The following is a 16042-nucleotide window of genomic DNA, read 5'->3' as shown; positions in this document are numbered from 1 at the left end:
TGTTGTTGCTGGGAAAAGAAATTCTACAGCAACACATAGAAAAGCTAGAATACGCGAACAAATCCTGACTTTTTTTTTTTTAAACAAGTGAGTCCCATTTTTTCTGTATTTGCTGAAAAAAAAAAAAAAATTCTATAGTGACTACGAAAAAAATAGACCCAAAGTTTATATAAGAAAATAAAGCAGGTTAAACTCATATGTAATGACCTTAAATTTTTTTAAAAAAAATACATAAATATGTTACATGGATAGAGGGAGCCCATGGTTGTGATCTCATTATTAATGGACTAAACAAATATCCATAGTTATAAATGGGTTCAAAATCACGCCTCCTCAAAGTATTAGATTCATGAGTTTTTCAATTTATATGGTACTTACTAATTTATTCTTAATTAAAATGGGACTTTACACTCACTTGAATTCCAACAATCTCTCCAATTGGAACTTCACAATTAGTGCACAGACAAATATTATTGGCTTTTCACGTGCCTACAAATGCAAGAAAAATATACCTGTAGCGGAGAGGATTGTTGCTTTGACGTTAATTATATAGTCAACGAACTTGAAGATACCTATACACATTGGCAAGATTTAATGAGATGAAGGAAGAATGGTATTTCTGATTGAGTTATGTATTACTGATATTTTTTATTATGGATCATCTTTTTTATGGTGGAGTTCACATAGTTCAGAGATGGAGATTATAATAATTAAACATGGGATTAAGCATGAATTAACAAGATAAATGAGATTATTATATAAGAAATTAATTACATGTCAAACAAGTCATTTAGGACCAAGAATATAATTATGAAAATTATTTGGAGCCAGATTATAATTTTGGTAAAGTTTGGAAACCAAATTGCAATTATACAAAAATTATCCTAAACTAAATTCTGAGGTACTAATATATTATTTTTTTTGGAGAATTTAGTGATATGAAAATAACATTAGTAATGTTGGATTAAGTTTAAAAACTTGGTTAGAAAGTAAATTAACTAGAAGGACAAAGTAGCAAATTCCATAAAAGGAAAATCAATAGTTAACATGTGAACTTTTAAACAGTGTTTTAAAACTCGGACCGGTAATCGAACCGGTCGAGGTACTGGGTCACTGGTTCAACCGGGTTGAACAGGTTTTACTGTTCACATATTAAAAATATAAAAATATTACTTATATTAATAAAAATTCATATAAGAAAACTATCAATGAGCTTCAAGAAATAAATTGGTTTTCAATGATAGCAAATATTATATACTTCTAAGCTTCTAGCTCTAGACCGTATCCTAATATTGGATTAAACCATGCAATATAAGTTAAATGCACTTTTTATGCTTGACATGATACGGATAAATTAAATTATGATAACAAATAGTATGCATGAAATATACACTATAAGAAAAAAGTGTCCACCGTTGAGATGAGATCATGAGACCATCAGTGTTTATCACCACTTAACTTCATGAGATCATTATAAGATGCAACTAAATTACATAAACGAATTACACTAATCTAAAATACCTTATTATTTTCACCTTACTTTTAATCCTATTCATCATAAAATATGAATATGATTTAATTCAAGAGTTCTTATCAACAACAAAAAAATTTACCAAAAAAAAAAAAGAAGAAGGAAAAACCGGTTTAACCCGAGTCAACCGGGTCGCCGGGTTTCGGCCGGGTCAACCGGTCCAATCCGGGCTGACTGCATAACCGGTCCAACTACTCGCTCGGACCGGGGAACCCACCGGGTCACCGAGTCCTGGGTCGACCCGGCCGGTCCGAGCCGGGTTTTAAAACACTGCTTTTAAATGCCTTAGACTAAGAAGAATAGTCATTTCCTATCTTCTTCTCTTGCGCTGCACAAAACAAGAGGGAGAGCTTGAGGGTGCAAAACTTGTAACTCCTTGGTTACTCATCTTTTAGTCTTAGGTTTCTTCACAAAAAATTAAGCTTAGCACTTCCTTAGCAAAACCCAACACTTGGCTCACCTTGGCAGGCTTTGTTTGGGGCCCTGCCACGGTTCATGAGGAGATGGAAAATGTGGATTTCCATGAATTAAAGCTTGGAGAAGAACAGAAACAAGAACATAGTAACGGAAATTACAAATATGGCTAGTGATAACGCTCCAATGTATATAGCAGTAACAAAAGCAAAGAAAAGAGCCAAGAATCCTCCAGCCGCTGCCAAAGACATCAGCAACGATATGACAATGGTTGGAAAACAATGAAACAGTATTGCTTTCTTTGGAAGATTAATAAAAAGAATGTTAACACAATAACCAAAGCTCTTTATAAGTAGTGTTACTACTACCTGCATTATAATCATCTCATTTGTTCCGATTAAGAAAACATCAACAGATATTGCAAATTAACACAGCATAAATGAATTAAAAAAAAACAAAAATCACCCTTGACATAAAAAAACAAAACCAAGAATTCCATATGATTCTATATTAAGAATCGAAGCAGCTTTTGTTCATTCTGTCATGTCATCCTCGTCATCTTCATCCTCTAGATCAAGGTCAAGATCAGCTAGCAACTCCTCCAATGAAACAGAAGGTAGCTCTTCCCCATCAGTCACTGATGCAATCTCTGATGGCTGGTACTCTTTATTTCGGTACAATGATATGTTGAACCTCATATCAGGGTTTTCTTCAAGATCTTTCAAGAATTGTTCATATTCTGAGTTCATCTTGTCTGGTTCAACTCTAACCTTATCGTCAACCTCCATGTCAAGTGACTTAAGCTTCCATGAGCGAGGCTTGCCCCGTTTCTTCTGGCGCTTCTCTTCATAACTCTTCTTTATTAAGATTGCATCAGGAAGAACAAGTCCTTTGTACTTGTCCAATTCAATGTCATTACTGTTAGCCCTATATAGATCATAACCAAGAGCATAATCACCAGGACTTAAAAGATGGCCTAGATGAGTCCTGATGGAAAATATTGTGTCATTCTTTCCAAAATCTGACACGCGAGCCACTTGAGCATCTGCCAAAACATATTTTGTGCCACCAACAGTAACCTCAGATGAAACAGCCTCCACATCTAACACAATATATTCCACTAACCTTCTGCTAGTAAGTAAAGACTTAAAAGATGTCCTCCAGTACTGATCAGCATCTAAGAAACAGTGCCTTAGGGTAAATGGATCAAGCAAAGCAATGCTGTTGGTAACCTTGGTACAAATCACAAGAGGACCAAGATTTCCCAAACTAACAGCAACTTTAGGAGGCAGACAAATTAAATCCTCCCGACAAATGGGGCTGATTTCAACAGAAAATGTATATTTGTAGTTGTAGTTGTTACTCTTTGTATCATGAGAAACAAGTTGCTTATCGTGACGGCTCCTCACAGGAGCAACTTTCCCAACAAAGTCCACAAATTTGATACCATGACTTCTATTAGAGAAAAAGAAATCAATACCTTGATCCATTTGTTTTATTCTTATGGCACTAGCAGCAGCACCATGCTTCAGAATCAGCTGCTCCAAATAAAAGAAAGTACGCCTATGAGAAACATGTTGCCTGAGTTGCACAGCGGCAACCCATTGGTCAGGGTTAGCCTGGACCCTAGAACAAGACTCACACATATGCTCCTGTTGAACATACTCCACAGTATAAGATTGTTCAAGAATAGCTCCATTCATAACCTCCTTCTGAACTTTGACATTGACTTTTATCCTCTTGGAGTGGGGCTCAGTCCAAATAAATTCGGCATGAACCATCCTTACTTTATTGGAGTTTAAATTCTTCTGCAATTTTTTCAAGCAAAATGTTAGCAGCTCCTTTGATTCTAGTTGTAGTTTAACCCAAGTTCTGGGTGGCTGCAAGTAACTCTCACACTCAGGGCAATGGACAAGCACTAGACGCTTCAATAATCCTTCTGTGATATCAACTTCTGAGCGCAAACACTTCACACACATATTGGCAGCATTTGGTTGCATTGGAATTCCACATTTGCAACACAAAACACTGCCAATTGTTTGATGAACCCTGAACATGCCGGCTTCTTCTGCAATGCCAGGTGGACCTAACATAGTATTCTCCTGTTCGAAAGGGAGATAAAAATATATGAGTATGCATAGTGGAAAATTAATAAAAAAAGAAAAGAAAGGGAGTTATGAAAAAGAGGAAGAAGAGACCGAGGAAACAGGAAATAACTTGAAATACTATACAAAGTACACTATTCTTGTAAGAATCCAGATTCAAGTTGATTAATCAATAGATTCAATACCAAGTTTATGCCCAAAGTAATCGTACTCAATCCATAGAAATATTATAGATATTGGTGAGAAACAAATGCACATGTATTAGCCTCGAAAACCTTTTCCACTTATGCTATGCTTGTCAAAAAGTATATATTCATATAACAGATTGCTGTCAAGCAATAAATAGAACATTCAACATAAGGAATACAACAATTGACGAAAAGAGTACGAAGCAAAATCTTTTCCATTTATCTATTTGCAACATCATGTAAAGCCAGAAATAAAGATCTCATAAAATCTAGCAAATCATCCATTTACAACAAAGACAACATATTTGAACCAATTTTTGCTACTTTCCAGCATACCCATGCTTTTGTTCATTTAACGAATTCATCATTTACCCATTACAATTTAGAAAATAAAAAAACAAACTTAAGCCATTCAACCATGTCAAATATAAGGCATTTCATCATACAGCTTGTGGGCAACCAGGACAAACACTAACCTAAAGACGCAATTCAGTATACTAGATATAAAATCCTCAAAATCAGTCTCCCCAAGCTACTCTATACAACACGAATCAATAAAAAATTAAAAAAAAATTACCACAGAAAAATTCAGAATAAGGACCTCACAAAAATCAAAAACAAAAAAAGACAACGTATCCACTGACAAAATTATGAGTAAATAATAACTTTAATAATTTACTAATTCCACGATCCATGGATAGTTGCTTCATCGCCCTGAAACATGAATACAGAGGAAACACTCGGAAGTACTTCTACTCGGTGTTTGACAGGATTAATTCAGTTTTTGATTCACTTCATCCAGATATAGGCATTTGAATGAAGATATTAATGAATTTCATACTAGTTTTTTGTATTGCCAATCCTGACGAAATAAACGTATGTATCATCACTAGTAGTTACAAGGTACCTCTTCTCGTTATAAACAAGTTGCAAACCCTACTATTTTGACATATTATCATTTAAAACCCAATGATGCTTTTAATTTTGAAAAACAATGTTCAGACTGAGCATTTATCACAGCTTGACAAGTATTATTGCGGCTCATCTTAGCATGCACCATCAAATGAATTTTGTAGACAGCCCCTCAAGCCCAAAACCCTAACAAATTTTTTTTTGTAATCCCTAAATTTGTATTTACAAAACCTCAGACAAAACAGATCAAAAACATCAGGGTCAGACTAACAAAATCGGCTATCTATTCATAATTCGAACAGTTCCATCATCTTCCACATCCTCATTTTGTTTTCATTAAGTTTATGTTATTAATCTCAGTCTAATAATCATTAGACGGACATAATAACTTTAAGAAAACAAGTTGTAGTGAAAAGCAATGAATTAGAAGACTTACTGTGTAGAGAAGGGTGATAAAGGAATCTATCTCTTCTTCTGCAGAGGCTGAGAGTAAGGGTGCCGCGTAGCACACTAGCACCTATATGAGAGAGAGAGAGAGAGACCAAAACACAATCAACAAAACCAAGTTGAGAACAAACTCAAAGACGGTGGTGCGGCCATGTTGTCGGCTGGTTCTGAGACAAAACCCATGGGCTTTGACCTAAAATATCAAAACAAAATAACCATGGGCTTAAAACCCAATTGATTGTCCAATATTGGGCCCAGCCCAACACTTTTGATTCTGCTCTTATCTCCAAAATACACAAATAAATATTTGTTTTATTCTTAATAAATTCTCTTTCACATAATAGAGAGTTGTAACAAGTGTACAATGATGAATCAGCACCGCCACGTGGAGGGTGAAGATGTAATATAAGGTGCCGACATGCTTCTCACTCTGTGACGTGTTGCTGTTGCTTAATTAATCGGAACAGTCACCATTTTGTCATGGCAAAAAAATTTATCAGACTGCCACGCCAACAGTAAATTTTGCCAAAATGTCATGCGGCATATTTCGCTACACTGGGTAACGAAATATGTTTGCATATAATTCGCTACACAGTATAGCGAATATGTTATGTCAGGCTGCACAGTCAGCAAAAATAACATATGTCAAGCAGGCAGAATCCAAGTATAAGTTTCAACATGCATTTTTTTTCAATTAAATATATTATTTCTTTACAAAAATTAAAATTAAAAAAATAAAACCGTTGTCAATCTGTTGGTTGAACCTATGAGTAGTTGAGTGACTTCACACTTGATGCTGAAACTGTGGAACATCAATTTTGCAAAGTGCAGATCACTTGGAGTTTTTTATTTTTTTTTTATTTTTTTTGAGTTTGCTATGTTTTTATTAATAATTATAAAAATGTCATCATTTTTCATTATGTTCCTTTTTTCAAATTTATGAAGGAAAGGCTTTAAAAATGGGAAACAGAATCCAAACAAGGCAGTTTTTTTTAATCATTATTAATGAAAATATTATCTACCAAAGTGAAATTAGAAAACAAATCAAACATCAGATTGGCGGCAATAGAGGGTTTAAGTAAAGGTGTAACATTTATATGCAAAATAAGCTAATGGAAAGGGACGCTTATGGAGGGCTTCTAATGGATTTTTTCACATGCAGGATAAAATAATTAGAATTAAAAGCATGCAAGATTATCTCTTTTGACGATATTGAACATGGGGGAAATCAGAAGGGCATGCATGATTGTCTGTTTTGATGTCGTTTAGTCTTGTCCTATTGTAATCTTAATAAATATAATGAATCATCTTCTATACATTTCCAAATAAATAAATAAATAAGCCTTTTAATATGCTAGTTCCATAGATTTTTTTAGGCAGAACACTCTTCTGTATGATATTTATATTAAGGAAAAGGTGTATGATAAATTTATCTTTTGATTTGAATGTTTATGATTTGTTTTTCCTTATTGCTGCAGGTTGGGTCGGTTACTTTTGTTGCTCTTACAGGACTGCTTGTATTTATGCTTTTCTTTCTGGCTGCGACCATAAATGCCATTTTCATATCGTTGCTTATGTCTTTGGCAGCGGCTGGAGGATTCTTGGCTCTTTTCTTTGCTTTTGTTACTGCTATATACATTGGAGCGTTATCATTAGCCATATTTGTAATTTCCATTACTACATTTTGGGCAATTGTGGCTGTTCTGATAACCACAGGTATAAAGTTGTTTGGCCACCTCATCCTTTTCTCAGTTACTGTCCAGATATCTTGTTTAAGGTTTGATGTGGTTTGCTATTACACTCTTATGAGAACTTTCATCACTTGTGTGAAATGCAGTAGTTTGAAAATAGCTATAGACATAATATCTCTTCAACAAGATGTGCTTCTAAATAAGATTTGAAATGATATTAACTGCATCCTTTTGTTGCAATTAGGCAGACATTATTGCAGATCAATGACTCTACTAATTTGTAGTCCTTCTCAGTGTATAAAAGTACATGTAGCAGTAAGATTTTTTTTTTTTTTTTTTCCACCTCCTGGGCGCTGCATATATATAAATGATGGATATTTATAATTTTGCATATAGTTATCCTAATATTAGGCATATCTTTTTGAAAAAGACCACCTACTGAACTCCTAATGGGTTAAATGTTCAGTATTTGTCAAAAACAGTTGCCATTAGACCAGCGTTGCCTAGTGTGGTAGATTCCTTCCTCAGAATTTCAACATTATTTATGTGAATATGGCAACCACAAGGGAGGTTCTTTGGCTTCTCTAACTTATATGCAACTGATTTTGTCCTTTTCATTCTAAAATATAAGATTCTGTAGACATTTCCTTGATGGATTCCTATAATGTTGCTCTTTATTTTTCCAAAAATAATTTCTTCTGTGGGTTAACACTGTAACGTTCCCTGGACATGGAAATCAATGTGAACCAGGCTGGATTGGATTCTTTTATTCTGTCTGGCTGGTAACTAGAAAGAGCTTTGGATTTGCTAAACACTCACTGAGTGCGACTGGCTCTGCAATTTCAACTTACACTACTGCTCGGCATGCCCGCCACCGAGTACACAAAGATTCAGATTAAAGGATGATCACAAATAGAAGCTTATGAACAAATCTTAAGTTACATGTGCTTGTTTTGAAATGAGACAAGCTTCTGTTGGCTGGTATGATGCCTTATTCCTAGATCTTGCACAGTTTGGTGTCGATGCCTATCTTTTATTTTGTATTTATGAACTGAGAGTTGTTTTGAAAAATAATCCAGGTTATTTTGTGTTGTGTTTGAAGTTTGATGTTAATATAAAACAGTGGCTTTTCTTCTTTAGCCACTAGTTACCTGGTGCTGTAAACATATCTGAGACAATAGTTTTTTTTTTTTTTTTTTTTTCTCTTTTCTCTTCACGTTAAGTCCATATATTTTTATATATGTGCAAGAGATAAATTTATTTTCTATAATATAAGAAAAATTAAAATAAGGCAATTTCTGTTAATCTAAATTAAATATGAATTAATCTAACAATGTTTATTAAAAAAATTTAATCCGACTTAACCAACTCAAAATCTAATCTCTTTTTTTTTTTATCTTATCAACTATCATCTTTTAATTAAAGAATTAAAATTCAATTAGCAGTAAGTTAATGACCTAATTAATTTGTCTTTAACACTAATTATTCAAACTTCTTAGTTTTCATTAATTTGAATTTAAAAAAGATAAATTTATAGAACTACAAATAAACTAAATTGACCATTACAACCCGCAATCTGCAATAAGGCTGACAAAAGACTTCCTTAAAATATATTTAGCCCAATTTAACCCGCCTTGAAAGCTGAGGGGTAGCAAATGAATCAAGGATCTTTGACTTGGCTCCGAAAAGCTTAAGTTTATATGTTTAAAATTGATTATTGAAATCAGGCTTGGACTTATATAAAAGCTCGTTTAATAAAAAGGTCTCATGTTCCAATTAAAAAGTTTGACCTTAGAACCTTCCAGGCTAGTCTAGTATATTAATTTATATTTATATTTTATATTTTGTATACTACTTTTAGTTAGGGTTTGCAAAACGATCCAACCCGGCTTGACCCGACCCGCGTTCAACCCGAAAAAAATGAGCTGGGTTAGGGTTGGCTCGAAAAATAAATGAGCCAGAAAACTCAACCCAACCCACTCGAGTCGGGTTAGGGTTGGCTCGAAAAAATGGAAAAAAAAAATCCATTGACACTATAACTTCAAAATTTTTTCCTAAATTATAATTCATTCCATACAAAGACATTATACAGATAAACCATACATAATTCCTTTTGCATTTAGACTTGGACTTATTAGCAGTTGGCACCTCATTCACACTGTCACACATACTATAAAAAAGGTCCTTAATGCACGGTTTTGAACTTATTGGCAGTAGGGTATTTTCGTTTGGGTCTTTGAATTGGGATTTTAGATTTTAGCTTTCCACTTTACCTTTATTAATTTTTATACTTTTATATTAAAAAAAATCATAACTTGCGAGCCAACCCGTGCGTTGGCTCGATTTTTTTTTGAGCTGAAACGAGTCAGGATGACTCGAGTTACTAACTCATTTTTTCCTAACCCAACCCGACTCATTTTAGCCGGGTTACGAGCCAATGGGTTGGCTCATTTTTGCCAAGCCTACTTTTAGTAGCTTTCTCTCTCCTCAATATATTGTTTAGATGTATATTGGATTTATGAATATTTATGAAATTAGTAGTGTTCTTGATTGTATATTCTGTTTCGATAAATTTTTATTATCTTATTTTTTTTTAAACAGAATAAATCATGCTTTTATTTTTTGAAAATAAATCAGGTCACATGCCGATAATTATATTCATAACAGGTAACAGACTTTGTCAGAATTTAAACACAACCTTAACCTTTTAAGATCAAAGCTGGGCTCGATTCATTATCACCCTTACTCCTAATATACTTTTGACATTGAACAATTTAAAAGAAAAAATATAAAAAAGGAGAAAATAAATGCATTCATCTCACTTGTAATAAGAGTAAATCTTATCTATAATACAAAAAAAAGAGTAAATCTTATCTGTATGTCAAAATCTTATCCATATATATAAGCCAACACCCCCGGCATGTCAATGTAAACATTCAACTCTCCAAGAACTTTAAAAGAATCCAAAACCTTCCAAACCACACCAAGAAAAAGAAAGAAAAAGAATCCAAAAGTAAAACCTTTCTTCTGATAGTGATGGAGTCAGAGGTCCCAAGACTCGTTTCCTATGTCCTCGCTGAAACCGTTTCCGCTATATCCAAAACTCATCAAGATCACTGGCCTCAGATTCTTGAATGGCTTGTGTCGTCTATCGCTTCAAACGATGACGACAAGTTTCGTGAAGTCGCGCTGTCGGTTTTGTCCTCGTTGCCAAACGATTGTCGTTTTCTTGTTTGCGATGCTCTCCGCGACCGCCGCCGCCTTCTTCATTCGTCGTTCTTGAGTTCTCTGGCGTCGTCGAACCCTAACGTTCAGGTTGCGTCGTTTGGTGCGCTTGTGAGTTTGGTTCAGTTGTTCTCTGATCCTTCACTGTTCCATGACCTCTTACGCGCGATGATGGCTGGCGTGTTCACACTCTTGCATGGTTTCGAAGGTACCTATTTTCGAATCGCGTTCATTGAGTTGATAAATCTGGTGTCTCAAGAGCCTCTTCTGTTGAAGCCTTACGTGAGTGACATGGTTCTCGACGCGCTTCAGATCGCGGAGAGTGAGGGTTTCAGTAAAGAAACGCATCGTTTGGCGTTTGAGTTGGTTATGGGCATGACTGAGGTAAAAGAGTACGGTGAACACGTGTTGCTGAACCTTCCTTCTCAAACTGTGGTTAGGTTGTTCCTCGTTCCTATGAAGATGCTTCTGTGTATTGAAGAGGATGGTGGTGTTGGTGACCATGACCATGACCATGACCATGACTTTGGAATAAAGTGTTTGAAACAACTTTGTGTTACACTTGGAGGGAGTAAAGTATTGGCAATTGCTTCTGAACTGTTGCCTCTTTACTTGGATTCCAAGGAATGGAAGAAGCGCCATGCTGGAATTACAATGCTTACTTTGATCTCAAAAGAGTTCTCTGATGAAATGGTGACCTCATCATCTTAACAACTCTCTTTGCTTTGCTTTCATATATATTAATAACTTTTTTACTTAATTGCTGGTGAGGTTTACTACTTTCTCACACTGTCTAACCTTTGTTTATTAATTACATTTTTGGCAGGTATTGATGGAAAATTTTCTTGGGGAAGTGCTGACCAAAGTTTTGAATTCATTCCAAGACTCTCATGCTCAAGTTAGGTTGGCAGCTTTTAATTTTATGGAGACGCCTACAAACTTTGTCCATGTGGCGCAAACCCTTTATCATCCTAGGCTTCTGAATGCTTTTTCTATTGCACTTGACAATGATCAGGACTATAAAGTGAAGGTATTGTAGATATATAGATGTGAAATTGCATTTGAATTTACTTGCATCATGTTAAAGCTGATTATTATGATCTACAAACTTCCATAACCCATAGATAGTTGCTTAATTGCTAGTACATATACTCACTTTGCTAAAAGTCTAGGGGATTAATTCAGTTTTAGATTATTCACTTCATCCATTGCTTCATTTGAATGAATTTTCTGCTAGTTTTTTGGTATGCCACTCATGACTAATAAACAAAGGTATAATCACTAGTGTATAGTTAAAAGGTACCTCCTCTTATTATGATCAAAATACATACCTCCTCTCAATCTCATGTTGAAATTTTTAGCAATTTATCTTTTGATAGTTTTTCTTTGAAATGAACACTCGGGGTGGGAACGTTGGCAATGCTTGGAAGCATGAACAGTGTCTAGGTATTTTACTCATCCTTCCATTCTTTATATTTTCACTATCACCGAGCAAGTCATTATTGTTATTATCATCAGCATGTGTGTCTTCTTTATCTTGTTTTTCAAACTTGTCTTATAAGTTAATAATCTTGTGTTGCTTTTCTAGGTAAAAGCTGCCTCAGCAATGCTATTCTTTCTAAGGAACACTTTTCCAGAGAGCTTAACTATGTTCAAGGACGTGGACACGGAAATGGGCAAATTGTTGTCATTGCTTCAGGTAAAAATTACAATCTTTTTTTATGCTGGAATTCAGTGTCTGTGGAAAAGTTCCCGGATAATATTTATTACTACCAATAAAGTAGGAATTATCTTTCTTACATTTTCCTTTTGAAATTTTCATCAAGGCTCATAATATTCTAGTTCCCACCATTGTGATATGCTTATTTGATGTTTTTCAGCCATCTGCTTGCAAAGAAGTGTTAAGCAAAGAAGAATTGCTTTGTCAACTTTCAACTTAGTTGCACAGCGGTGTCATGAAGTAGCTCACAAGTAGTCTTGGCGAGAGGATTTTGTTATTAGTAAATCACAATTATTTAGTTGTATTCACGTGCCCTAGTTTGCATCATGGTACCATTTTCTTCTTTTTTGTCACCTTTTCCTACACCTCTTAACGTGCATCTAGACAGATCAGAGGGGATTATATCAAAATCATCTGTGTTTGCCCTCAGCAGTTTTTTAATTAAATATCTTTAACTCTGGTCCACGATCAACTGATTGAGTTTTTTTTTTTCCGCCTCATGACTCTGTATATCACAAAGAAACTGAGTACTAGTCCCACTTACCGATTCTGCGACTTATATCACACGTTTTAATTGCTATTGGAAAAGCAGCACCCCTCAGTATATAATATATACACAATTATACATTATATTGCTGCCACGTCCCACGAGATAATAACTATTTAAATGTCATGGTCTAAGTATCTACATAGCAGGGATTTATATGGAAATGCTTAATTAATAGGGGGGTTCGCGGTCTGGATTGGATCGATTTTAGAAGCAAAATTCATCTGATTCAATCCTTTCGGTTTGATCATATAATCATCCATTCGGTTTGGATTTTTTTCAAATTCGATCCAATCTAATCCATTTTTTTTTGGTTTGGATTGGATCAGTTTTCGATTTTTGAAAATCCTAAAATTTATTTCATGATTGTTGTGCAAATAACATCTTTTTTATATATTGTATATATTGGCTTTGTAAATTTTTATTTTTTTTGAAATACAAAAGCATTAGTAAACTATAATATAGTTTTTTTTTTTTGCAATGAGATATATATGAAGTTCTATAAAGATAAAATTGTGTTGATAAGATATGACTAGATTTTCTCTTGGGTTTAGTTGATGGGTTAATGGGTCTTGGGTTTAGAAATTTTTAGGCTATGATCAGGGAAAGACCCAAGTAGGTAGATGGAAATAAATATATTTGATCGGTTTTCATCAACCCATTCAAAAAACGATCCAATTCAATTAAAATTTGCGGTTTTTTTCGGTTTTCGATTTTCAGTTTATTCGGTTATCGGTTTTTCGGTTCGGTTACCGCGGTTTGGATCGATTGATGAACACCTCTACTAATTAATTTCTCTTCAAAGTTATCTAAAGATATATAACAACCCTTGTACTGAATTATGGAACGCTTTAAACGCAACATCCAATTTAACCAGAGAGGGGTCCAATTCCAAGCTATAGGAATACCCAAGTACGTATTTCCTTTTTCCAAACGTGGAAAAAATTTAAAGGTGGACAGAAAAAAAAATTCAAAAATGAAAATAAAAATTTTTATATTTGAAAAAAAGGAGTACCCACCACCGTATCACTATGTATAGTTTTGTTCCCTTGTTATAAGGTTGCTCCCGGTCTGTGTCAGTCATGGCTGACATGCACAAGATCAAATAGCTGTCTCTCCGTCAATTGTGTGGGTCACCTTTTTTTCATATCTGCTATACCTAATTTCCAATATTTCTTATTAGGATAAGTAGATGAAATGAAATCTAAAGGGTCCTTACTTGCCATAAATTTATTATGGGGTCAAAGTTTAGCAAGGAAATTATTTGGTATTGGGAATTGGTCTATTATATATACGAAACCCTCAAACCCCTAATGATGAGTTATCTAAAACAGGTTATAGGCATCGAATGAACTTACATGTTAACACTTGTATTTACAGCCCTTAAAAAGATAATATTAAGTGATATATTTGGATAATTGTTTCTTATGTTGTAAGGGATAATTTTATCTTCTATATACATAAAAGTGTATGAGGTCCATGTGAAGAGAAGTGAAAGAAAAAGATAATATAAACCTCACATATTATATATATATATATATGAGATAAAATTATCTCTTACAATATTAAAAATATTAATCTCATAAATAAAATGATATATGCTGAATGTTTAGATTAGATTACTTAACTAATATTGATGATGCATAACATATATTTAATTGATGGGTTTTATAATTCTCATTTAACATGATAATTTGAATTTTCCTACACACCCTTCGATTTCTGTGTCAACGTGGGTCCTACACATAATTTTTTCTTACATACGGGTCCCACATGTTTTTTGTCTCTACAACATGAGAATTCAATTCTCATGTTGAATGAGAAATATAAAACCCTTAATTGATATAATTAATAATTGTCCTTTCATTCTCTATTGTGAAAATTATTGAAAATGTTAGGATTCTAATTTCTGTAATTATGTCACGTCAAACGGCCTGGAATAAAAGTTAAAGAAAATAAGGTTATTTTGTAATATCAATTATCTATTGGATCAAAATCATTTTAGATAGTTACATTTCCAATCTTGCATCGTCGATCATATTTATATCTAACGATTCTGATTTATTATATATGTAAGTCATATATACAAAGCAAATCAATGGCTAAATTAAAATTAGGTATAATTTTTTTTATTCTAGTATAAGAATACCTGCCTTAAGCTGTTTAATAAGAGTAATTTTGTTAATACGAATATATGACAGTCCATGACTATTTCATCAAACCCTTTTATTTTTATTGAATAGAGTGATATTCCAAACCAAATGTAACCATACTCCACGCACCTGAGGCAAAGAATTGACTCCAACACTTGTTTCTACTTTCTGGGATTCTAACATGATCCATTATCAAATGGGGGCTAAAGGAACAACCTACAAAGGATATGACGTGGCAAGATTACTTGCTCTCTTTTTTTTTGGTAATAAATAAAAATTCTTTAGTTATAATAAATGTTAAATAAAATATTTTTATTATGTGGAATGCTTTTATCTTTCATTTTATTTTATTAATTTTTTCAAATTAATCAAAAAAGAGATCGATCTTAACACTTGTTTTTTTTTTTTAATAAAAAGTTGCATGTTTCTGATTTTTGTTTTTTTTAACATTATCCTCCGATAATCTTATAGGTTCCTAACTAATTTGGAGTTCAAGACGGATTTAGAATTAGGATTTTAATTCCCTTTCAAAAATAATATTAAAAAAAATCTAACACATATTTGTATCCTCACTTGTTCAACTTTCATACGTCAATTATTGCATGCTTTTGATTTTGTTTGAACGAGCCCACTTTTGTCTAAGTATTAGTAATAAAAACTAGTTTTTGGGACTTCTACCTACAGATCAGGATAATTGATTCTTGCCTCATCTATGACCAACAGTTTTATCAACGTAGGGGTATTAATTTGTCTCCAGCAACCTTCTTTGAATCAATACAATGCACTTATTTATTTAAATACGGGTATTAATTTGTCTCCAGGCTCCAGCAACCTTATTTGAATCAATACAATACACTTATTTATTTTCTCTCCATGTGCCGGGCGCAACGTCGTTTAACTTCTTGTTCTTTTTGTTAATATATACAGTAGCTTGTAATTAATTCAGTTAGTTAGAAGCCTGTTAGTTAGATGTTAGTTATTTATGTTATTTACAGTTAAAGAGTCTTTGCTTCCGTGCTTTAGTTTGATTGCTGTTGTATATATATCAGCAATGTAACCTTGAGAATTCATTCAATACATTCAATCTTTTTCATCTTTTATCTAGTTTT

The 16042-nt window shown here is 33.7% G+C and overlaps 3 protein-coding genes across 3 annotated transcripts; 2 read left to right on the top strand and 1 right to left on the bottom strand.

The window, feature by feature from the left end:
• Positions 1 to 2096: 2096 nt before the first annotated feature.
• LOC133286861 (uncharacterized) lies at positions 2097 to 5734 on the bottom strand. The gene is made up of 2 exons (XM_061484363.1): positions 5587 to 5734; positions 2097 to 4047 (listed from the first exon to the last, which is right to left on the bottom strand). Exon 2 carries the CDS (start codon positions 4036 to 4038, stop codon positions 2479 to 2481), a length of 1560 nt encoding a protein of 519 aa, XP_061340347.1. The 5' UTR covers positions 4039 to 4047; positions 5587 to 5734; the 3' UTR covers positions 2097 to 2478.
• On the top strand, positions 4932 to 8409 carry LOC133286863 (uncharacterized). The gene is made up of 3 exons (XM_061484365.1): positions 4932 to 5018; positions 7076 to 7313; positions 8039 to 8409. Exons 1-3 carry the CDS (start codon positions 4932 to 4934, stop codon positions 8185 to 8187), a joined length of 474 nt encoding a protein of 157 aa, XP_061340349.1. The 3' UTR covers positions 8188 to 8409.
• Positions 8410 to 10324: 1915 nt separating this feature from the next.
• Positions 10325 to 12488, top strand: LOC133286851 (uncharacterized). The gene is made up of 4 exons (XM_061484347.1): positions 10325 to 11206; positions 11340 to 11543; positions 12102 to 12216; positions 12406 to 12488. Exons 1-4 carry the CDS (start codon positions 10325 to 10327, stop codon positions 12486 to 12488), a joined length of 1284 nt encoding a protein of 427 aa, XP_061340331.1.
• The last annotated feature ends 3554 nt before the right edge of the window (positions 12489 to 16042 follow it).

This window comes from Gastrolobium bilobum, unplaced genomic scaffold, assembly GCF_033153095.1.
Source record: "Gastrolobium bilobum isolate Gb01-03AN ecotype WA unplaced genomic scaffold, APGP_CSIRO_Gbil_v1 utg3261, whole genome shotgun sequence".
Lineage (NCBI taxonomy): Eukaryota > Viridiplantae > Streptophyta > Magnoliopsida > Fabales > Fabaceae > Gastrolobium > Gastrolobium bilobum.
This window is presented reverse-complemented; position numbering and strand designations above follow the sequence as displayed.